General features: G+C 41.5%; 1 protein-coding gene across 2 annotated transcripts in view; it reads left to right on the top strand.

Annotated features, from left to right (window-relative positions):
- Positions 1-21,703, top strand: part of rnmt (RNA (guanine-7-) methyltransferase) — a 42,208-nt gene that overhangs the window by 9,077 nt on the left and 11,428 nt on the right. For both annotated transcript variants that reach the window (XM_072258303.1, XM_072258310.1), the window contains exons 3-6: positions 3,453-3,578; positions 10,306-10,421; positions 16,063-16,244; positions 21,167-21,331. In XM_072258303.1, the coding sequence (XP_072114404.1) occupies positions 3,453-3,578; positions 10,306-10,421; positions 16,063-16,244; positions 21,167-21,331 (589 nt within the window). The remainder of the gene's footprint in view (positions 1-3,452; positions 3,579-10,305; positions 10,422-16,062; positions 16,245-21,166; positions 21,332-21,703) is intronic.

Genomic DNA, 21,703 nt, shown 5'->3' with positions numbered 1-21,703 from the left:
ATAATAATCTGTTTTCCTGTTTTTGCCACCAAGGTGGATAACCTCACATTTATCCACATTAAATTGCATCTGCCATGAATTTGCCCACTCACCTAACCTATCCAAGTCACCCTGCATCCCCTTAGCATCCTCCTCACAGCTAACACTGTATCTGTATCTGTTTTCTATAAAAATGTGGACATTTTTGTTCTTGGTGCCATTGATTATTAAAATATACATCTAAGCTTGAGTGATGTATGATCTAAGGTAGCCAGGCCATGCTATTTATTGCCATGTGTATTGAGATACAGTGAAAAGCTTTTGTTTTGTGTGCCAACCATACAGATCAGGCCAAATGTGATTACATTGACAATATAAACAGAATGTAGAATACAGTGTTATTGTTAGAGAAAGTGCAGGTAGCCGGATAAAATATAAGACCACGATGAAGTATTTAGGAAATCAAGAGTTCACCTTTTGGTACATGAAGAATCCATTCAAAAGTCTGATAATAGCAAGATAGAAGCTGTCCTTGAGTCTGTTTTGTGTTCTCCGGAAGTTATTATCAAGTGGATTGTTTACACCATTAAACAGTAGAAATCTGAACATGTGCTACAATTTTTGATCAAAATGCAAGGATTGGAAAGGAAACCTAAATTTTTAACATGTAAGTAAACATGCAAATTTCTAACATCTAACATTTCTTCTGGTCAAGATGGTGCCAGCAAACAACGATTCCTCGGGCAACATCTTCCAGACAGCAAATCTTTCCAATTATCTCACTTCTCCACCTTCTGCTTGTACTTCTCATCTCATTTGTGTTATGGAAACTGTTGGAGCCTGTGAAGTACAGTTTGGAACTTGATCAAAGGATCCAGCGTGATGCTGTGTCTGGAGACCTTTCTTATGGAGGTCAGAGACAGGGAGGTGGTGATGGCAAAAAAGACTGAGAATACAAGCTGACTCATGGAAAAGATCAGAGATGAGGCGCGGGGTCATGAGTGACTCCATCTCGAAGCAGCAAGGAAAATTGAAGCATCGAGGTGAATGCGGAGTGGGTCAGCAGCTGGATTAGCGATTTCGGACCCGGGATAACGGTCATTTTTTACAGAAGGGCTGAGTTCGTGTGGCTGCTCTCCTTATATGCAGACAAAAAGTTTCTGATTATGCTGAGATTTATGTGATTATTGGACCATACTTTATATTGGTTTCCTTCAGTTTTTTTGGTGTTTTCTTTCTTGTGACAGATTGTGATCTGTTAGTTTTTTTTGTGTGTGAGGGTTTGGAGGTTTGGTGCTCCTGGCACTGTTTTTTTCTGTGAATGACGGGGTCGGGACTGTTATTGTCGTTATTTTTTTATGCGGGTGTCGGGGTCGAGGGACTGCTTTTGTCGCTGTTTATTGTGCTGGGTGTGAGGGGGCATTTTTGGGGTCTGCAAGTTTTGTTTTTTTTCTTTTTCATGCCCAGGGTGGTGGGGTGACGAGTGGATGTCTTTTCTTCCAATGCTCCCGTGGTCTTTCTGTATTTAATAGCTATCTGGAGTAGACATAATCAGAGTTGTACTGAACATGCATACTTTGACAATAAATGAACCTTTGTAAGTGCTTTAATTCAAGCAAGATCAAGTTAACCCGACTTTCTACTGGGTTTCAAAGGTTAATTTTATTATCAAAGTATATATGGAGAAGTGTTTTCTCCAGATAACCATAATATACAGAAAAACCATGGAAATTGTTGAGGCCCACCTCCTGCATGAAAAAGAAAAAGAAACAAAATTCACAAACCCCAAACCCCCCAACCACTCCCTCACACAGAAACTAACGGATTGCCCACCCAGACATGGCAGCTAAAACATCAAACCCCTTCCCATGCAAAAAAAAACAGCGACAATACCATCAAATACCAAACCCCTCCCTTACCCAAAAAAGTGACTTATCACCCACTCACCAATTGGCAACAAGCAAGAAAACACGGAATAACTGAGAAAGATCAATGTAAGTTGCGGTCCACACTGATAATCACATCTTGGAATTTCAATAACATCCTCCATCAGTATTGATGGAGAGCAACAGCTCAAACTCAGTCCTTCCGTGGGGCCTTCATCCGCTGAGAAGCGGCCTCCCGTGGCCTCTCGACCCCCAGCCTGATCCATTAAGAGCGAGTGCCGATCTGACCTCCGCATTGACCTCAATGCTTCAATCTTCCTCGGCGCTTTGATCTAAAGGCTTCTATCATATTACAGCCCTCTTCACTTTGTAGATGTTAGGGAAATTACTCAAATGTATAAGAACTGTTAGAGAAATTACTCAAATACACCACTCGGACAGTTTCAGGCTTTGAAGTAAAGAGAGCTTTATTCATGATATTGCGGACAGTGGAACTGCTAACGGTGGTTTTGAACTCCAAATCATACCGAGAGCACAACTCCTTTTAAACAAATTGATTGCAGAAGCAGAGTCTGTCTGATTCCCTTATGAATTACAAAAGATAAGCTAGGTTCACATGCAGTTATCTTGGGATAAACTATACACATAACAACAGCTAAAATTAAAAAAAAATAGTGGGATTGAGTTTAGGAGCCAAGATGTAATGTTGCAGCTATATAGGACCCTGGTCAGACCCCACTTGGAGTACTGTGCTCAATTCTGGTTGACTCACTGTAGGAAGGATGTGGAAACCATAGAAAGGGTGCAGGGGAGATTTACAAGGATGTTGCCTGGATTGGGGAGCATGCCTTATGAGAGAAGGTTAAGTGAACTCGGCCTTTTTTCCTTGGAATGACAGAAGATGAGAGGTGACCTGATAGAGGTATATAAGATGATAGGCATTGATCATGTGGATAGCCAGAGGCTTTTTCCCAGGGCTGGAATGGCTAGCACGAGAGGGCACAGTTCTAAGGTGCTTGGAAGTAGGTACAGAGGAGATGTCGGGGGTAAGTTTTTTACACAGAGAGTGGTGAGTGTGTGGGATGGGCTGCCGGCGATGGTGGTGGAGGCAGATATGATAGGGTCTTTTAGAGACTCCTGGATAGGTATATGGAGCTCAGAAAAATAGAGGGCTATGGGTAACACTAGGTAATTTCTAAGGTAAGGACGTGTTTGGCATAGCTTTGTGGGTTGAAGGGCCTGTACTGTGCTGTAGGTTTTCTATGCTTTCTGCGTTTCTAAAATCAGTCTTTTGTATCAGTCTGTTTGTCCCATATCCTTGAGGCTAATTCTAACAAGATAAACTACTGCAAACAGTTTCTAAGAATTGTCTGCTGAAAGCCAAGGCCATATCTATAACTAAGTTGCAAACTGGTTTCCATACTCAAAAAGCCAGTATTAACCCTCTGTCTATCAAAATCTTTAACTCACAATGTTTTCCTCCACATTAGATAAAAATGTGATTTTATTTTTGTTTTTTTGAAGCAGTTATGAAGTTTTAATTCTAGAGTTTTCAACTGATTGCCGACATCTTGCCTTTTTACTTAGGAGAGTTCCTTGAATTGGTGCGACGGAAGAATAGGCATAACATCTCTGTCTTGGATTTGGGTTGTGGGAAAGGTGGTGATTTGCTGAAGTGGAAGAAAGGGCAAATTAACAAACTGGTTTGTGTTGGTAAGTAATTTGCTGGAGAGGCAACATGGTTTTTGTTTAAGGAACTGGGAGAGTTTAAGAGTTACTGATTTGTATCCATTTGCTTTTTGAATTGGTATACATTGATGTTCAAAGGATTTAACGTGTAATGAAAATATAGCTTAGTGAATAAACTCTTCTCAAGCTTCCAGCAAGTACAGGTGTCAATTATAACCAACGTTCCGATGACAAACTCTGCCACCTTCATCGTGGGTGATGCCTGGGTAAATCTAGTCCAGTATATTTATACCTCTGTAGTCCATCCCTCCCAATTGGTTAGTCTTCATCCAATCAGGAAGGAAGGACTACAAGGGTATAAGTACCGCAGGACTAGACTTCCCCAGGCATCATCCCCGAAGAAGATGACAGAGTTTGTCATCGGAATTTCGGTTATGATCGATACCTGTATCTGCTTGAAGCCTGAGAAGGGTTTATTTGTCATATACACCGAGAAAGCACTAGATCCTTTTTCAAAATATGGCTTGTTTGAGTAAATTCCAAGTGATATATTCACTGATCTAACCTTAATAAATTTTCAAAAAAGTAACTTGACCAGTTCTTTCTTTTTGTGTTGAACCAAGGCAACTACACCTGAACTTTTAGTACTGAAACCTTTTGAGTGTTGCCAAAACTAGTGGATTTAAATTAGCCCACTATTCATTTGATTGCTGGATAATGACTTTCTATTTTCTGAAGATTTGTTACTTGGGTTCCATTAAGCATTTTCTTGAACTGAGTTCCAAACATTCAATTTAGAGCATTTCTTCATCCATTCATTACCCTCTTTGTTAAGGGTTTATTTACTCTTTCTAAATATTAGTGTAACCCTCAGGCTCGGCCAGCTCGTGTTTGTCTAGGGGAAAACAGCCTCTGGCCCCGCCAAGCTGAGAAATCATGTTTGTGTGGATGTTGTGTAACGTACTGCCCAGTTACAAACCCACAACGCAAAATATCAGACAGTACACCATATGCAATTAAATGATGAACTTTATGAATCTTAATCTGAATATAGGATTAGTAAAATAACAAATAAAAAAGGGCCCAATTCAAGGAAAAGTCAAAAGTGCATGTTGGAGCTCACTCATTCGCCATTGTTCCACCATCGATCTCCTTCGAGCGTCGCCGACCTCAGATCCCATTCCACTCCGTCCGGTGGTCTACCAGCTCTCTCCACATGTGTCTTCCCTCTTCATCTCTCCTCGACAAAGACTGCAAAAAATCTCCTTCCAGATTCACAAGACAGAGCAGCAATCTCTGATTGGCTAACATGCATACCAAAGTCCTGTTATCTCCAGCCATAACCCAAACATTGCTGCTACAGAGAAATTGTTACCTCGGCAGTGAACATTACAGAGATGCCATTACATTAGCCGTGAATCCTTACGGCGCATTACATTAGGATTTAACTTGTCAAATTTTATGGGTTTGTTTGTAATTGTTCATTTACCAGATCTTGTTATTAGTGACAAGGCATTTATTGCACATATCCTAGTTCATTATGGAAGGGACCAGTATTACCATTTCCCTTATATTACTTCTGTCTCCCACACGCCCATGTACTTGCTTTCATTATTTTGTCACTTACCCTGTGTTAAAGAGTAATCTACAATAGACATCCAACTTTATGGTGTGTCTTTATGGGAGGAACCCAGAATACCCCATAAACACAATGTCATGGGGAGAATGTGCAGATTTCACACTAGCAGCACCTGAGCTCGCGGTTGAATGGGGATTCCTGGAGACACTATTGTTGTGCCACTGCTTAGATATGATGACCTTCATTCTGCTGTGCTGTTGAAGTGTGGAATTAGTTTACTATTGGCACATGTACAGAGATACAGTGAAGAATGTCTTGCATGATCAAACTGATGCCTTGATGTAGAAAAAGGTTAAACAATAACAATGCAGAATAAATTATAACAGTTGCAAAGAAAGTGGAATGCAGTTAGACAATATAGTTCAAGGTCATAATGAGATAAATTGTTAGATTAAAAGTTTATCTTATCATCCTAACAACCATTTATTAGTCATCAGTGGGGTATAAGTGTTCTAGAAATGGGGTATAAGCTGTTCTAGAAACAGTGGGGTATAAGCTGTTCTAGAAATGTGCTGAGACTATGTAGGTATTTACAGGATTTTAACACAGAAGGTGAAGGAATAGGGTAAAGATAGGTGGTTAAAAAGGTGTATGATATACCTGCCTTTCATTGGTTGGGGCATTGTGTATAAGGTTCAGGAAGTCATTTAGCATCTGTACAGAAATTTTGTTAAACTGCATTTGGATGATTTTGTGCAGTTCTACTTGCTTGGCCCGTTACAGGAAGGATGTGGAGGCTTTGGAAAGGTTGTAGAAGAGGTTCATCAGGCTGCTGCCTGGAGTAGAGAATGTTAGCTCCAAGGAGAGGTTGGAAAAACCTGGATTATTTTCTCTGGAGCATCAGAGGCTGAGGGGAGATCTGATGGAGGTTATGAAATTGAGAGGCATAGATAAGGTAGATGGTCTGAGTCTTTGCAGAAAGGAATAATTAATTGATGTTTCAGGTTGAGACCCTTCATTAGGGCTGGAAATGAAGGGGGAAGAAGTTTCAGGAAACAAAGAGTACGAGCTAGAAGGTGATACGTGAAGCCATGTGGGTGGGGAAGTGGGGGGAATAAAGTGTGAAGCTGGAACATGATCGGTGGCAAAGGTAAAGGGCTGAAGAAGGAATCTGGTAGGAGAGAAGGGTGGACCATGGGAGAAAGGGAAGGAGGAGGAGGTACCAGGGGAGGTGATAAACAGGTGAGAAGAGGTAAGAGGGGATCCAGAGTGGGGAATGGAAAAAAAGGAAAGGGGGAAAAGTTACCAGAAGTTAGAGAAGTTATGTTCATGCCATCAGGTTGGAGGTTCCCCTGGCTCGCCGCTTTCCTCAGGGATTGCTCTCTCCATGATTTCCTTGTCCATTTGTCCTTCCCTGCTAATCTCATAAGAACATAAGAAATAGGAGCAAGAGTAGGGCATCTGGCCCGTTGAGCCTGCTCTGCCATTCAGTGAGATCGTGGCTGATCTGACCATGGACTCATCTCCACCTACCTTCCTTTTCCCTACAACACTTAATTCCCCTAGTATGCAAAAATCTATCCAACCGTGTCCTAAATATATTTACTGAGGTAGCGTCCACTGCTTCTTTGGGCAGAGAATTCCACAGATTCACCATTCTTCAGGAAAAGCTCATTTCTGTCCTAAATTTACTCTCCCAAATCTTGAGGCTATGTCCCCTAGTTCTAGTCTCACCTACCAGTTGAAGCAAGTTTCCTGCCTCTATCTTATCTATACCTTTCATAATTTTATATGTTTCGATAAGATACCTCTCATTCTTCTGAATTCCAGCGGGTACAGTGACAAGTGACTCAATTTCCTCATAGTCTAACCCCCTCATCTCTGGAATCAACCTTGTGAACCTCCTCTGCATGGTCTCCAAAGCCAGTATGTCCTTCCTCAAGTAATGAGACCAGAAATGCACGTGGTACTCCAGATGCGGCCTCACCACTGCCCTGTATAGTTGCAGCATAACCTCCCTGCTCTTAACCTCCCTCTAGCAATGAAGGCCAACATTCCATTTGCCTTCTTGATAGCCTGCTGCACCTGCAAACCAACCTTTTGCGATTCATGCACAAGCACTCCCGAGTCCCTCTGCATAGCAGCATGCTGCAATCTTTTACCATTTAAATAATAATGTGATCTTCCATTTTTCCTTCCAAAGTGGATGACCTCACATTTACCAGCACTGTACTTCATCTGCCAGACCCTTGCCCACACACTTAACCTAACTATATCTCTTTGCAGACTCCCCATATCCTCTGAACAATTTGCTTTTCCACTCAATTTAGTATCGTCAGCAAACTTAGATACACTACACTCAGTCCCCTTTTCCAGATCATTAATGTATATTGTGAACAGTTGCGAGCCCAGCACTGACCGCTCACCACTGATTGCCAACCAGAGAAACACCCGTGTATCAACTCTCTGTTTCTATTGGTCAACCAATCCTCTATTCATGCTAGTATATCATCCCCACCTCTATGTATCCTTATCTTATAGATAAGTCTTTTATGTGGCACCTTATGTGGCGCTTGTTATATCTTCAAAGAACTTCGGTAAGTTTGTGAAACAGGCACTTATCCCCGTAAGTAGAAGAAGTGCTATACCTACCCATTCACCTTCTTCCTCAGCTACATCCAGGCCCCAAACAGTCCTTCCTGCAAATCTGTAGGGGTCATTTACTGCATCCGGTGCTTCTCATGTGGCCTCCTTTACATTGGTGAGATCCAACGTAGATTGGGGGATCACCTTGTTGAACAGCTTTGCTCCACGCGCAACAAATAGGATTTCCTGGTAGCCAACCATTTTAGTTCCAATCCCCACTCCCATTCTGATGTCAATTTATAGTCTCCTCTACTGCCACGATGAGGTCACTCTCAGGTTGGAGGAGCAGTACTTCATATTCCATCTGGGTAGCCTCTCATTTCAGCCCCTCTCCTCCACCCACCTGGCTTCACCTATCACCTTCTAGCTTGTACTTTTCCTTCCCCCATCTTTCTTATTCTGCCCTTCCCCCTTCCTATCCATTCCCATGAAGGGTCTTGGCTCGAAATGTCGACTGATTATTCCTTTCCATAGATGCTGCTTAAGCTGCTGAGTTCCTCCAGCACTTTGTGTGTGTTATTCTGGATTTCCAACATCTGCACAGACTCTTGTGTTCATGGTCTGAGCCTTCTCCTAAGACGGGTCCCCAACCTTTTTTGCATTGCGGACCGGTTTAATATTGACAATATTCTTGTGGACCGGCCGACCGGGGAGGTGGGGGTGGGGTTGCCAACGGACAAGAGTAGCAGTCAGATGCGTTGTTTACCTAGAAAGACTACAATGGCCATGAAGCCTTGCGTGGGTGCGCATGCGCGTCGTGACCTGCCGATTCCCGCCCTGCCCGCCCCAGCAAATCCCTTTTGGCGATTCTGTTCATGGGGGTGGGTGTTAATCACTACTGGAATATAGGCGATAAGTGGGTAATATACTCAATTTTGTTTCTAAAAGGGTTTATCTAACGAATTTAATATTAAACACAGCGCATATTTTCCTCGCATGAATACAGTGATAAGTCAATTATCAGGGGAGGACAGGGGAGCTTGAAGTGTTGAACAAACTTCCAGTAGAAGTGGTAGAGGCAGGTTTGATATTATTTAAAGAAAAATTGGTTAGGTATATGGACAGGAAAGGAATGGAAGGTTATGGGCTGTGTGCAGGTTGGCGGGACTAAGTGAGAGTAGCGTTCGGCACGGACTAGGATGGCTGAGAAGGCCTGTTTCCGTGCTGTAATTGTTACAGGGTCACTTATAAGTCAATAGCATCATAACATTTTAAGTAACATTTGGATATTAAACACACAGCACATATTTTCCCCATATGAACATATAAAATCATTGTAACACACCAATATCGCTGAATCAGTGGGAGCCCTGGGCTTGTTTCCCTGCAACAAGACGGTCCTATCGAGGGGTGATGGGAGACAGCGATACTCGAAGGGGGTTCCTTATGTCCAGTCTATTCCGCAATTTAGTTTTCATTGCATTCATTGCAGAAAACTCCGCTTCGCAGAAAAATGTTGGAAATGAAAGCAACGTTTTCAGTGCTTTCATGGCTATCTCAGGATATTTAGCCTTGACTTTGATACAAAATGCTGACAGAGATGTTATGTCAAACATACTTTTCAGCCCGTCGTCATTTGCAAGCTCGAGGAGTTGATCTCCTTCCCACCCTGACATGGATGATGCGCGGGTCATGACCTCGCATGCGTAATGGCTGATCAGTGGCTGTGACAGGGAATGAGGAAAGGTGCAGCTGACTCATATCGCTTCCTCGCGGCCCGGTAGCGCATGCTCTGCGGCCCGGTGGTTGGGGACCGCTGTCCTAAGACAGAAATGCTATATACTAGAGGACCTAATCTTAAAGTGAGAGGGGGAAAATTTAAAGATGATGTGCAGAGTAAGATTTTTATGCAGAGAGTGATGGGTGTATGGAACTCAGTACTCTTAGTGAAAACCTTTACAATAATGGCGGTCCAGAGCCATTTAGACAGGCATATGATCAATCTGGAATGGAGGGATAGGGACCATGTGCAAACAGACAGGATTATTGTAATTTTGCAGCATGGTCGGCACAGACATCTTGGGCTGAAGAGCCTGTTTGTGTGCTGTATTGTTCTGTAAAGCATATGTTTGCAAGTCGGCATGGTGCGTGACTTAGCGGAGGACCTGCGTCTGTTGCATTCTTGGTAGATGAGTTTATGGTTTTGTTCCTTGCTGATGAAACAATCATTATCAGGTGGTGCAAGCTACAACTCCCTATTGCTTTGGGATGGCAAGGGTAAATGGTTAGGGATGTGGCTTGTGTGTTGATCAAGGAGGTTTCTTTACCCGGGATTGTATTGAACTTGATTGCCTTGTAAAGAAGAACTTCTTTGTGATTTACCATTCCTTTTGAAAATCTGAGATTGTCCGTTGCCCAAGGACTGGGATTAGGCATTGGTTGATTGTCCCTGAAAGATGGTGTCTTTAGCACTGAATTTCTTGAGAAATTTGAAGAAAGATGAGATGTATGAGTTAATATTCAAAATTCATTGAATGTTATGCACAAATTAGTGGATAATTATTTACATCCTTCCATCTCCAACAGATATTGCTGATGTTTCTTTGGAACAGTGCTTTCAACGCTATGCTTTCATGAAAAACAGAAACTACTCCAATGAACCTCTTTTTGCTGCAGAGTTTATAAGAGCGGACTGCACCAAGGTATGATGCTTTGGGTATTGCGATATATGTTCATGTGATTTAGTTTCAAATGCTCTAAGATATTCTGGCATCTCATGGAAAGCTTTGTAGCTGTAGGTCTTTCAAAGTAAGACATTCAGCTGATTTTTGTAAAACAAAATAGCAGTAATGATAATAGTAGCATGACTTGTGGAAGAATCGAGTTTTGTTTAGATAACAAGTTGACAATCAATGACCTGGCCTATAACTTATACATTTGGCTTCTAAGTCACATTTCAGTGCTTCAGCCAATAATTTGTAGAAACTAAGTTGGAATATATTTCTTAAAACTGGTTTATTTTTGTAAAAACTTCAAAGTGAAAGGAGTAAACAGTGTGTAGACCCCTGAGTGAATTGGATTCTGCACTGATTTTAAAATAAAGACAACCCCACTGCCCTGTATTTATATTGCATTCCTCCTAAAGTTTAATATAAATAGGCTGAATAGAATAGAATAGTATAGCATGTCCAGGCTGTTCAGCCCTCGATAAATCTAATACATCTATGCTTCAAAAAGATTTTTGCAGTACATTAATTAGTCAGAATATCAATATTACTTCAACAGCTATGCAGATGTGTGCAAGCCATACAGTTGTGTTGCCTTTTGCATCGAGCGCATTTGGTTTTCACTGGGCAGGCCAAATTAGTTATTTTGTTGGATTGTTTTAATCTTGCATCGGGGATATTAGATCTTGCTAACTACGCTGAATGTACCAGAATCGATCTTTAACAGAAGAAATACAGTATACAATAAAATATAATAACATGATAGAACAACTGGTAGGTATTTGGCTCTTCCTGCCTCTGTGCTGCCTCTTTGTGACATTGTTCTCTTTTGTTCTTGTGGTCCTGCAAGGTTTTCCCTTTTAAGTATTAATCTAATTTCCTATCACATCTGCTTCCACTACAACTTCAGGTGGAATAGTCACAATTGTTTCCCGGGGGAGGGGGGGTGAATGATTGTTGATCATAGTCTGAGGTATTGAAGTAGAAGAAGATGAATGAGTGCTGTACAGAAAAACAAAAACAAATTAGAAACTGTGAAATGCGGAATATAGATTGCTGGAAATCTAATAAGAGAGAATGTTGGAATGCTCAATTTCAGAATCAGGTTTAATATCACTGATATTTGTGAAAGTTTTTGTTTTGTGGCAGCAGTACAGTGCAAGACATAAAAAAAAATTAAAAGTTACAATAAAAAAACCCAGTACAAAAGACGAATAATGAAGTTATGTTTATGGATCATTCAGAGATTTGGTGGCAGAGATAAAGAAGCTGTTCCTAAAACATTGAGTGTCAGTCTTCAGGCTCCTCTACCACCTTAATAGGTATATTTAATGTCAGAGAAATGTATACAATATACATCCTGAAATTCTTTTTCTTCGCAAACATCTGTGAAAACAGGAGTGCCCCAAAGATTGAATGACAGTTAAATATTAGAACGCCAATGCTCCCCCCCGCGCATAAGCAGCAGCAAAGCAATAATCTCCTCCCCCCCACCAGCAAAATAGCATCGAGCAAAGCATTAATAAAGACAGAGACTTGCAGTACCGCAAAGACTACTCGTTCACCCAGTAACTCGACATGCCCTTATTATTCCCCCTAATGAGGGAAAAAGAGGTGTCCCCGTATCACAGCAAGAATGGAGACATAACGAAACAACTTACTGATTTATGGTGTTAAAAGTCTGTTGTGTTGTTTTTTTTGAGCTCTGTGCCCAAAGAACTTGGGTCTCTGGGCACACAGCCAGTAGCCAGCTTGCTGCTTTTGATCTTCCATCTCTCTTGTCTCACTAGGAGGCGGCACGGACCTCTAGTCTGCCCACCTCCAGAGCCACGAAAATCTGGCACCCTGAAGGCGCGCTAGTCTTCCAGACCTTGGCATATCGAAAAGTGGCCAGTCGTGAGACCCCGAGAGCGGGTCCCATTTCTGCAAAGAACCAAATTTAATGTGTAACTCTAAAGATAGAAATAGAGCTGTTTCCGAAGTTGCAAGCAAAGGAGTTGCAGTTAGGTGCCATCGTCCTCCTTAGCTTCACCCAGTCGTGGATGGTGTTAATGAGAAGAGTGCATGTTCTGGTTGTTCAGAGTCCTTAATGATGGATGTTGCCCTTTTGAGGCACTGTCTTTTTTCTACTCTCATTCATCCCTATTAGTATTACTTGAGACAATAAGTTCTAATTAAGGAATGGCCATTTCCCTCTTGGACAGTATCAAAAGCAATTGCCACCTGAACCTTGGTCTCCACCGTATCTCAGATATAAGCTTTATTTTCTCCACCCTTCAGAAATGCATTAAATGATTATTGGATCAGGTAGCACTGGTGGTGGAAGAGTGAAATTGTCAGGTTGATGAAATTTCATTAAAATTGTAAAAAGCTAGAGGAAAAACAAGTATAAAAATGCAAAGAAAATGGATGTTAGTGAAACAGAATACAAGAAGTTAATGACAAAAATTAAGATCCTGCTATTTTCTTTATCAGTTTGGATGAAGGGTCATTGACTTGAAACATTAACTCTCTTTTCTCTTGCCATTGTTCCTACCTGACCTGCTGAGCATCTCTGCCAAATGTTTCTACTTTTCTGTCACTGAGAGCGGTTTCTTCTTATTCACTCTTGTCAAAGCTCTGAGCGATTTTGAGTTGGATATATGAAATCTCCTGGATCCTCCCTGTGGGGAGAATATACTCTGGTTAGCCTCCATATGACTTGTCTTCCGTATTTTTCAATGAAAAATCCCATTTCAATCCTTAAGACCTTGACAGCCTTTCCTAATGTTTTCCTTTAAACAAAATTGGCAACTCGCTTTTGTTAACGGGATGAAGGTTAAGGTAGATAGATTTACTTGACAAAACTGAAATACAGGTTTCCCCTGCTATCCGAAGGTAGAGTGTTCCTATGAAATGGTTCGTAAGCCGGAATGTCGCAAAGTGAATACAGATTGCTGATTGCGTCGCCTCTGATCTGGGCCGATATTTACGCGCCGGGCGGCACCTAATTAATTAGCTTGTTTATTTCGGCTTTTTTCTTAAAGATGTGCTGGGTGCGTCCCGGCTACCGCTGTACTCTCCATGGACCGGTATCGGTTTGCTGCCTGGTGGTTGGGGACCACTGCACCACCTCAACCTCCGACGACTCAGCCTAACACACCATCATCAGTGTGCTCGGTGCTGACTTCTGGATTCCGGTAACTGACACTACACTGTACATACATTATTTCTACTTTATATAGGCTGTGTATTTTTACATGTTATTTGGTATGATTTGGCAGCTTCATAGCTTAAAGGTTACTGGAGAGAGTGTTTCTGCCGAGAACGCTTGCGTGAGATTTTCTGCCGACGGCGCTTGCGTGAGATTTTCGCTACGGAGAACAGTGCGGCAATGATTGTAGAGAAGTATTTCTACTTTATATAGGCTGTGTATTTATCATATCATTCCTGCTTTTACTATATGTTACTGTTATTTTAGGTTTTATGTATTATTTGGCATGATTTGGTAGGTTATTTTTGGGTCTGCGAACGCTCACAAAATTTTCCCTTATAAATAAATGGTAATTGCTTCTTCGCTTTATGACATTCCGGCTTACGAACACTTCATAGGAACGCTCTACCTTCGGATGGCGGGGGAAACCTGTAAGCAATTACCATTTATTAATATGAGAAAAATTTTTGAGAGGTCCCAGACCCAAAAAATAACCTACAAAATCATGCCAAATAACACATAAAACCTAAAATAACAGTAACATATAGTAAAAGCAGGAATGATATGATAAATACACAGCTTATATAAAGTAGAAATACTTCTCTACAATCATTGCCGCACTGTTCTCTGTAGCGAAAATCTCACGCAAGCGCTCTCAGCAGAAACACGGCGCAAGTGCTCTCGGCAGAAACACTCTCTCCAGTTACCCTTAAGCTATGAAGCTGCCAAATCATACCAAATAACACGTAAAAATACACAGCCTATATAAAGTGGAAATAATATATGTACAGTAGCCAAACTCACTATTGTCGTATTTATTGTTGATGGCTCGAAGCCTTTAAAATTATTCACTGCTTCGAGACACAGTTTCCTAAAAACGCCATTTCTCATCGAGACTGTTAGCCTATCAAGAGCATCTCCAATGTTGGCGATTGCCAGTTTTATATTGTTGTCTTTCCAGATCTCTCGCAAAGACACCTTGGAGTTGCCCTCTCTGTCAATGGTACTTACAATAAAACGCATCACATTTTGCGTACAGTAAGCCTTAATTGTGGCTATTAGGCCTTGGTCACACGGCTGCAGCAACACTGTTGTATTCGGTGGTAAGAACGCAACAGGAATGTTACCGCCATACTCGGTAATGCCAGGCGGATGAGCAGCACAATTATCGACAATCACAAGACACCTATTATCGAGGTTATTTTCTCTACAGTATTTTTCAACAAAAGGACTAACGTATCCACTCATGTACTCAGAAAAAAGCACTTGAGTATTCCAACCACTTGGATGTGAATGAAACGCAACAGAAAGTGTTTTCTTATCAACACCTTTAAGTGCCCTCGGATTTTCTGAATGGTACACTAGTAGAGGCTTAAGGACAGCATCACCAGTGGCGTTAATAATAGCCATTAGGATAAACCTGTCCTTCGATGCCTTGTGTCCCTTAGCCTGCTTTTCTTCTATTGAAATAAATGTCTTGCTCGGCAATTTTTTTCCAATAAATTGCAGTTTCGTCACAGTTAAACACTTGCTTATATGAATAACCACCTTATGTAATTATTTTCTTCAGCTCTGCTGGGAACTTTTCGGCGGCTTCAGTATCAGCCAAAGCACTCTTTCCAGTAAACGTTAAACTATGAAGCTGCCCTTGCCTCAGAAACCGATCAAACCACCCATGACCACCTTTAAATTCCACTTTTGCAACATTTTCATCACCATCGTCCAGTGCTTTCTGTTTCAGCTTACTGATTTCTCCTTAAGTATAAGAAAACTTAACGGAACACCATGCTTTGTACACCCATCAATCCACTCAAGCTTTCCATTTTATCCATTATTGGATGCTGACTAAGAGAGACCACTTTGCTACGAGCAGAACCAACAGTAACATCGGCAGCTTTCAAAATTCCTTCTGTGTATAAATAGTGCGAATGGTGGACGCAGGCAAGTTCAACGCGTGGACAATGTCCTTACTTCTTTCACCACGATCGAAATGCTTAATTATGTCTAGCTTTACGCAAAGTGTAACACCCTAATGAGCTCCTTTAGGCTTTTCCGATACCTTAGAATTCATCTTGCTAACGGATGCACAAAATAAATTGAGATAAAGCACGTGTTTAAGCAATGGCGGCTAGAATGCAGTTCCGGGGGAGGAGCTCGGCTGTTCGGGTGTGCACTGCCTTTTTTCATTGCAGTGAAAACACCTTGTGTTACAGGTAACTAATATAGGTCTTTCGTAACAGCGAGGTGTCGTAAAGCGAACGTTTGAAAAACGGGGGCCACCTGTATTACAAAAAGGAGGAATTTTGGGAAGAAGTAGCACTTGGATTAACAAATACATTGTTCTTGTGTTCATAATGTGGTGTTTGGGTCCAGTTTAACTTCATTTCAAATGCACTTTTAATGCATTTGCTGCATGTTTTCCAGGAGTTGCTGACTCAGAAATATAAGGATCCAAACGCTGTCTTTGATATTTGCAGCTGTCAGTTTGTCTACCACTATTCCTTTGAGTCACTGGAACAGGCAGACACCATGCTAAGGAATGCCTGCAATCACTTACGACCAGGAGGTTATTTCATCGGAACCACACCAAACGCTTTTGAGCTTGTGTAAGTGAATTTGTCTTAAGTGCAAACCATTTTAACAATGTCAAATCTTGCGTGGGAAGGAGGAGGAGCATTAAAACTTATGATGTGTGAAACTAGTTGTGTGCTAAACTTAGTTACACTGTTGCTTCAGGTTTTCTATGCTCATCTTCCCTGTTCAAAAAAAAAATTGGTCTGCTGCGCGTTTTTCTCATGAGTCCACTGGTATGAGTGTTTGCTTTTTTGAATGAACTGCATTCGTTCTCTTGCGTTCTCTATGGTATCCTCTGAATTGCTCAGTTCCTGATATTTCTTAAATTTCCTCCACTATTTGCTGGTGTGTAATAGAATAAGTTACTATGCATTTATAACTGCAACAATAAATTATTAACAAGAACATGTATTTACTCAAAGAAACTGTTCCTTCGCTGTCATATAGTACTTCAGTCTACACAATACTACACAAAACCTTGTCAAGTTCAGCACCATTCAGAAGGACAGATGTATGGAGACACCATCCCTTTCATGTTTTTTTCCAAGACAAATATCACCCTGACTTGGATTCCTAAATCTGGATAAAAATCTTAAAATTCCACCTCAATCTGCTTAGTGAGTCAGAGGTTATTTGCATTAAGTAGGTTCAAGCTGGACAACAGTTGATGTCTCTGCTTGAAGTGTCCATGTTCTGAGATTGCTTCCCTTCGATGTGATTTGATTGAAAATATTTTATTTTGCACTTAATTCTATGTCCCACCTACTTACTGCTTTTAAAGTCCTTTTCTTTGTAACTTAGCTTCTATCATTAACATTCCCATAGATTCTCTCCTCTCCTTCCCACTTTGTATTTTAGTACTTTTTCTCTATTTTTTAATTTCGTTTGGTGAAATCTCAGCATTTTGAAACTTACTTTCTCCCACCACAGATGTTACCTAACAGGATGACAATTTCTATAATTTTGTTGTGTTAATATGTACAAATTATCGCTGAATTTGTCTGTTACTAATTCTGTTGTTTTTGCAAAACAGCTGCTGTTGAAGTTCTTTTTTTCTTAAAAGGTTGCTAAGTATTCCATTATTGACCCCAAGTGAGTCAGTCCGTAAGCTTTTTCAAACCTGAAAATTTCATGTTAATTTGCTATTGTTTGTTTGGTCAGTTTTCCATCAAATAGCATATTTTGCCTTTACTCCTTGATCCTAGCCCTTAGTTGCTGATGTGGACCACTTTTATTTTCTGTCATTTGATACAGCACAAGAACAGGTCCTTCTACCCACAATGTTGTGCCGAACCAGCTAAAAAGTAAATCAAAAACTCCCAAAAATGAATCCCTCCTATCTACACAATGCCCATATCCATCTCCATCTTCCTCACATTCATGTGCCTATGTCTAATTTTTTTTGCCTTTACCACCATACCAGGCAGCACATTCCAGGCATCCGCCACTGAGTAAAAAACTTACCCCTCACATCCCCTTTGAATCTACCCCTTCTCGCCTTCAATCCCTGCCCTCTGGATTAGAAATTTCAACCCTGGGGGAAAAAGATACTCACTGTCTACTCTGTCTATGCCTCTCATAATCTAATAAACCTCTATCAGATTTCCCCTCAGCCCCTGCTGTTCCAATGACAGCAGCCCAAGTTTGTCCAGCCTCTCATGATAGAACACGTCCTCTAAACCAGGCATCCTCTTGGTAAACCTCTTGTGCACTCTCTCCAAAGTATCAACATCCTTCCTATAGTGTAGTATATATATAGGCATCCGTTAGCCTCGTGAGACCACGGATTTGTGCCTTGGAAGGTTTCCAGGGCGCAGGCCTGGGCAAGGTTTTATGGAAGACCGGCAGTTGCCCATGCTGCAAGTCTCCCCTCTCCACGCCACTGATGTTGTCCAAAGGAAGGGCACTAGGACCCATACAGCTTGGCACCGGTGTCGTCGCAGAGTAATGTGCGGTTAAGTGCCTTGCTTAAGGACACAACACACTGCCTCAGCTGAGGCTCGAACTAGCGACCTTCAGATCACTAGACCGACGCCTTAACCACTTGGCCACGCGCCAGCACAAGCCTTCTTAACCACTCTATCAACTTGTGTGGCCACTTTACTGGAGCCATGAACTTTGATCCCAAGATCTCTCTGCTTGCCAGCACTGAGCATTTATCTGGGTTAAACTCCATCTGCCATTTCTCTGCCCATATCTGCAACTGATCTATATTGTGCTATAGTTTATGCCAGTCTTCTACACCACCCAAATGTATAAAATACCTTGGGATTCACCTTAATCCTATATGCCAAGGACTTTTCATGGCCTCTCCTGGCTTCCCTAATGCCCTTCTTTAATTCTTTTCTGTGCCCCAGCACAGATCCCTGGGGACCATCACTAATTACAACTCTGGTTTGACTAAGTCCTTTTGACCATTTCCTTCTGTCTTCTGTGTGCAAGCCAACTCACTGCGGACCCCGTGCATCTTAATCTTTTGGATTAATCTCCCACGAGGGACTGTGTCAAATGCCTTACTAAAATCCATGTAAGCAACATCCACTGCTCTACCTTCATCAATCTCTCTTGTCACCTCTTCAAAAAACTCAGTCAAGTTGGTAAGTCACGACCTGCCCTCCACAAAGCCATGCTGGCTGTCCCTAATTAGGCCACCGGTTTCCAAGTGCTCATATGTCCTTTCCCTAAGATTTTTTTCCAACAATTTCCCTACAGCTGACAGAGACTCACCAGTCTATAGTTACCAGGATTTCCCCAAATAGAAGTATAATATTAGCCAGTCGTCTGTCCTCTGGGATCTCGCATGTGCCTAGAGAAGACATGAAGATGCTAGTCAAGGCGCCAGCAATCTCATCTCTTGCGTCCTTCAGTAACCTGGGTTAAATCCCATCAGATTCTGGGGACTTATTCACCTCAATATTCATTAGGAGGCTCAACACTTCCTCCTCCTTGACCTCCACATGCCCTAATATATACACTCTGCATTGATCTCCTGGTCCTCCATGTCATTTTCCTTGGTATATACTGAAGCAAAGTACTCATTAAGTACCTCACTCCCACTCTCTGCATCCAAGCAAATGTTCCCCTCTTTATCCTTGAGTGGTCCTACCCTCTCCCTAGTTATCCTCTTGCTCTTCATTTATATATAAAATGCCTTGGGATTCACCTTAATCCTACTTGCCAAGGACTTCTCATGGCCCCTCCTAGCTTTTCTAATGTCCTCCTTTAGTTCTTTTCTGGCTTCTTTGTAATCTTCGTGCTCTGTTTGATCCTAACTTCTGAAGAATTACATTCTTTTCCCTTTTTTTGACTAAATTTGTCACCTCTCTGGAGATCCAAAGTTCTCTAATCTTTCCATCCATGTTCTTCCTTCTAACAGGAACATACCTTTCCTGTACTCTGTGCAATTGATCTTTGCACACCCTCCACATATCTGATGTGGACTTGCCAGAGGAAATGTGTTTCCAATTAATATTATGTCCTGCCTAATAGAAACATAGAAAACCTACAGCACAATACAGGCCCTTCAGCCCACAATGCTGTGCCGAACATGTACTTACTTTAGAAATTACCTAGGGTTACCCATAGTCCTCTATCTTTCTAAGCTCCATGTACCTATCCAGGAGTCTCTTAAAAGACCCTATTGTATCCGCCTCCACCACAGTCACTGGCAGCCTGTTCCACGCACTCACCACTCTCTGTGTAAAAAAAAACTTTATATCCCCTGATATCCCCTCTGTACCTACTTCCAAGCACCTTAAAACTGTGCCCCCTCGTGTTAGCCATTTCAGCCCTGGTAATTTGCTGTACCCTCTTGTAATGCCCTCATAATGCCATCATAATTTGCTGAACCCCAATTTAAAATTCTCCCGCAAGGACCATACCTATCCTTATCTATAGCTATCCTGGAAGATAAGGAGTTGTGGTCACTGTTCCGTAACTGCTCACCCACTGAAAGGTCAATCGCCTGGCCAGGCTCACTACCCAACACCTGGTCCAGTGCATCCCCTTGCTCTAAGAGGTTCCAGTTTATATTAGGAAAGTTGAAATCCCCCATGACGACCACCCTATTATTTTTTACATATTTCCTTAATCTGTCCACACATTTGTTCCTCAATGTCCCAGAGGCTAATGGGGGGAGGGGGTTGTAGTACAATCCCATTAGTTTGATTGCACCCTTCCTGTTCCTGAGTTCTACCCAAACAGACTCTCTGACACCTCCATTATGTCTCCCTAAGTGCAGCTGTGATATTGTCCCTGATCAGCAGTGCAACTATTCCCCCCCCCCTTTACCACCACCTCTATCTTCTCTAAAACTTCAAAAACCTGGTGCATTAATCATCCCTTCCTGCCCTCCTCTCAACCAAGTTTCTGTAATGGCCACAGCATAGTTCCACGCACTGATGCATGATCTTAAGTTCTACCCTCAATGAAATTTTGTGGCAGAGAAATTCTTTGCAAATTCCCTTTTCTATGTATTTAGACACTTGATCTGTCAAATATGATTTTTGCCTTTTGTATGTCCCTAGTAATTGGTTATTCTTCCAGCCAAACCACTTAAACCTTATTTAAAAAAAAAACAAATGGCTTGAGGAACTCAGCAGGATGGAAATAGGCAGTTAATGTCTCAATCAAGACCCATCGTCTGACCCCAGACTGAGTCCAGTTGAAGAGTGTTGACTGGACTAAGACTTCGAGTGTCCTTTTTCCTTCACAGATGCCGCCACACATGATGAGTTCCTTCAGCTGTTTGTCTTTTTGCTTCAGATTCCAGCATGCAGTATCTTGTGTTCACTTGATCCTGAATCTAGCTTTATTACATTACCATAATCCTGCAGCATTGAAACATGTATAAGCCATTCAGTTTAAGGCATTGTGATTTGTTTCTATAATCTGCATGTTATTTATAAACAACAGTTTGTCATAATTTGATATTTCTTTAACTTATTTTCTTCAGCAAACGCCTGGAAGCATCAGAAACCAACTCCTTTGGAAATGAATTGTACAGTGTAACTTTTCAAAAGAAGGGAGAATACCCACTCTTTGGCTGCCAGTATGATTTTAACTTGGAAGGAGTTGTTAATGTCCCTGAATTCCTTGTTTACTTTCCGTTGTTTGAAGAGTAAGTTCTCTGGTTGTATTATAATGTCAATAGAACAGTTCTAATTCAAGATCAGCAGTCACGAATTACTACTCTTTAGTGCTTTTTAAATTTCTATAAATGTTCGTCCAATTTCATTGAGGTGACATATCATCCTGAAGCTGCAATCATTGGGGGTGAGTGAGGAGCAATAAATTTGGACAAATATTTTTTTTGTGAGAAGAGTACTTTTGGGTCAGATTTCACCTTCTAACCGGAAGGCATAGGGTATTGCAATGTGATGTTATTAGGAGATGCATCCAGACAACTGTTGTTTTCAAAATGGTGTTGGAGACTCATCTACTGATGAGGTTGGTGCAGTTAAGAGCAACTTCAACATAACACTTATTGCAA

This window comes from Mobula birostris, chromosome 1, assembly GCF_030028105.1.
Source record: "Mobula birostris isolate sMobBir1 chromosome 1, sMobBir1.hap1, whole genome shotgun sequence".
NCBI classification, from domain to species: Eukaryota; Metazoa; Chordata; class Chondrichthyes; order Myliobatiformes; family Myliobatidae; genus Mobula; species Mobula birostris.
The sequence above is the reverse complement of the archived record's forward strand: the minus strand, read 5'-3'. Positions and strand labels throughout refer to the sequence as shown.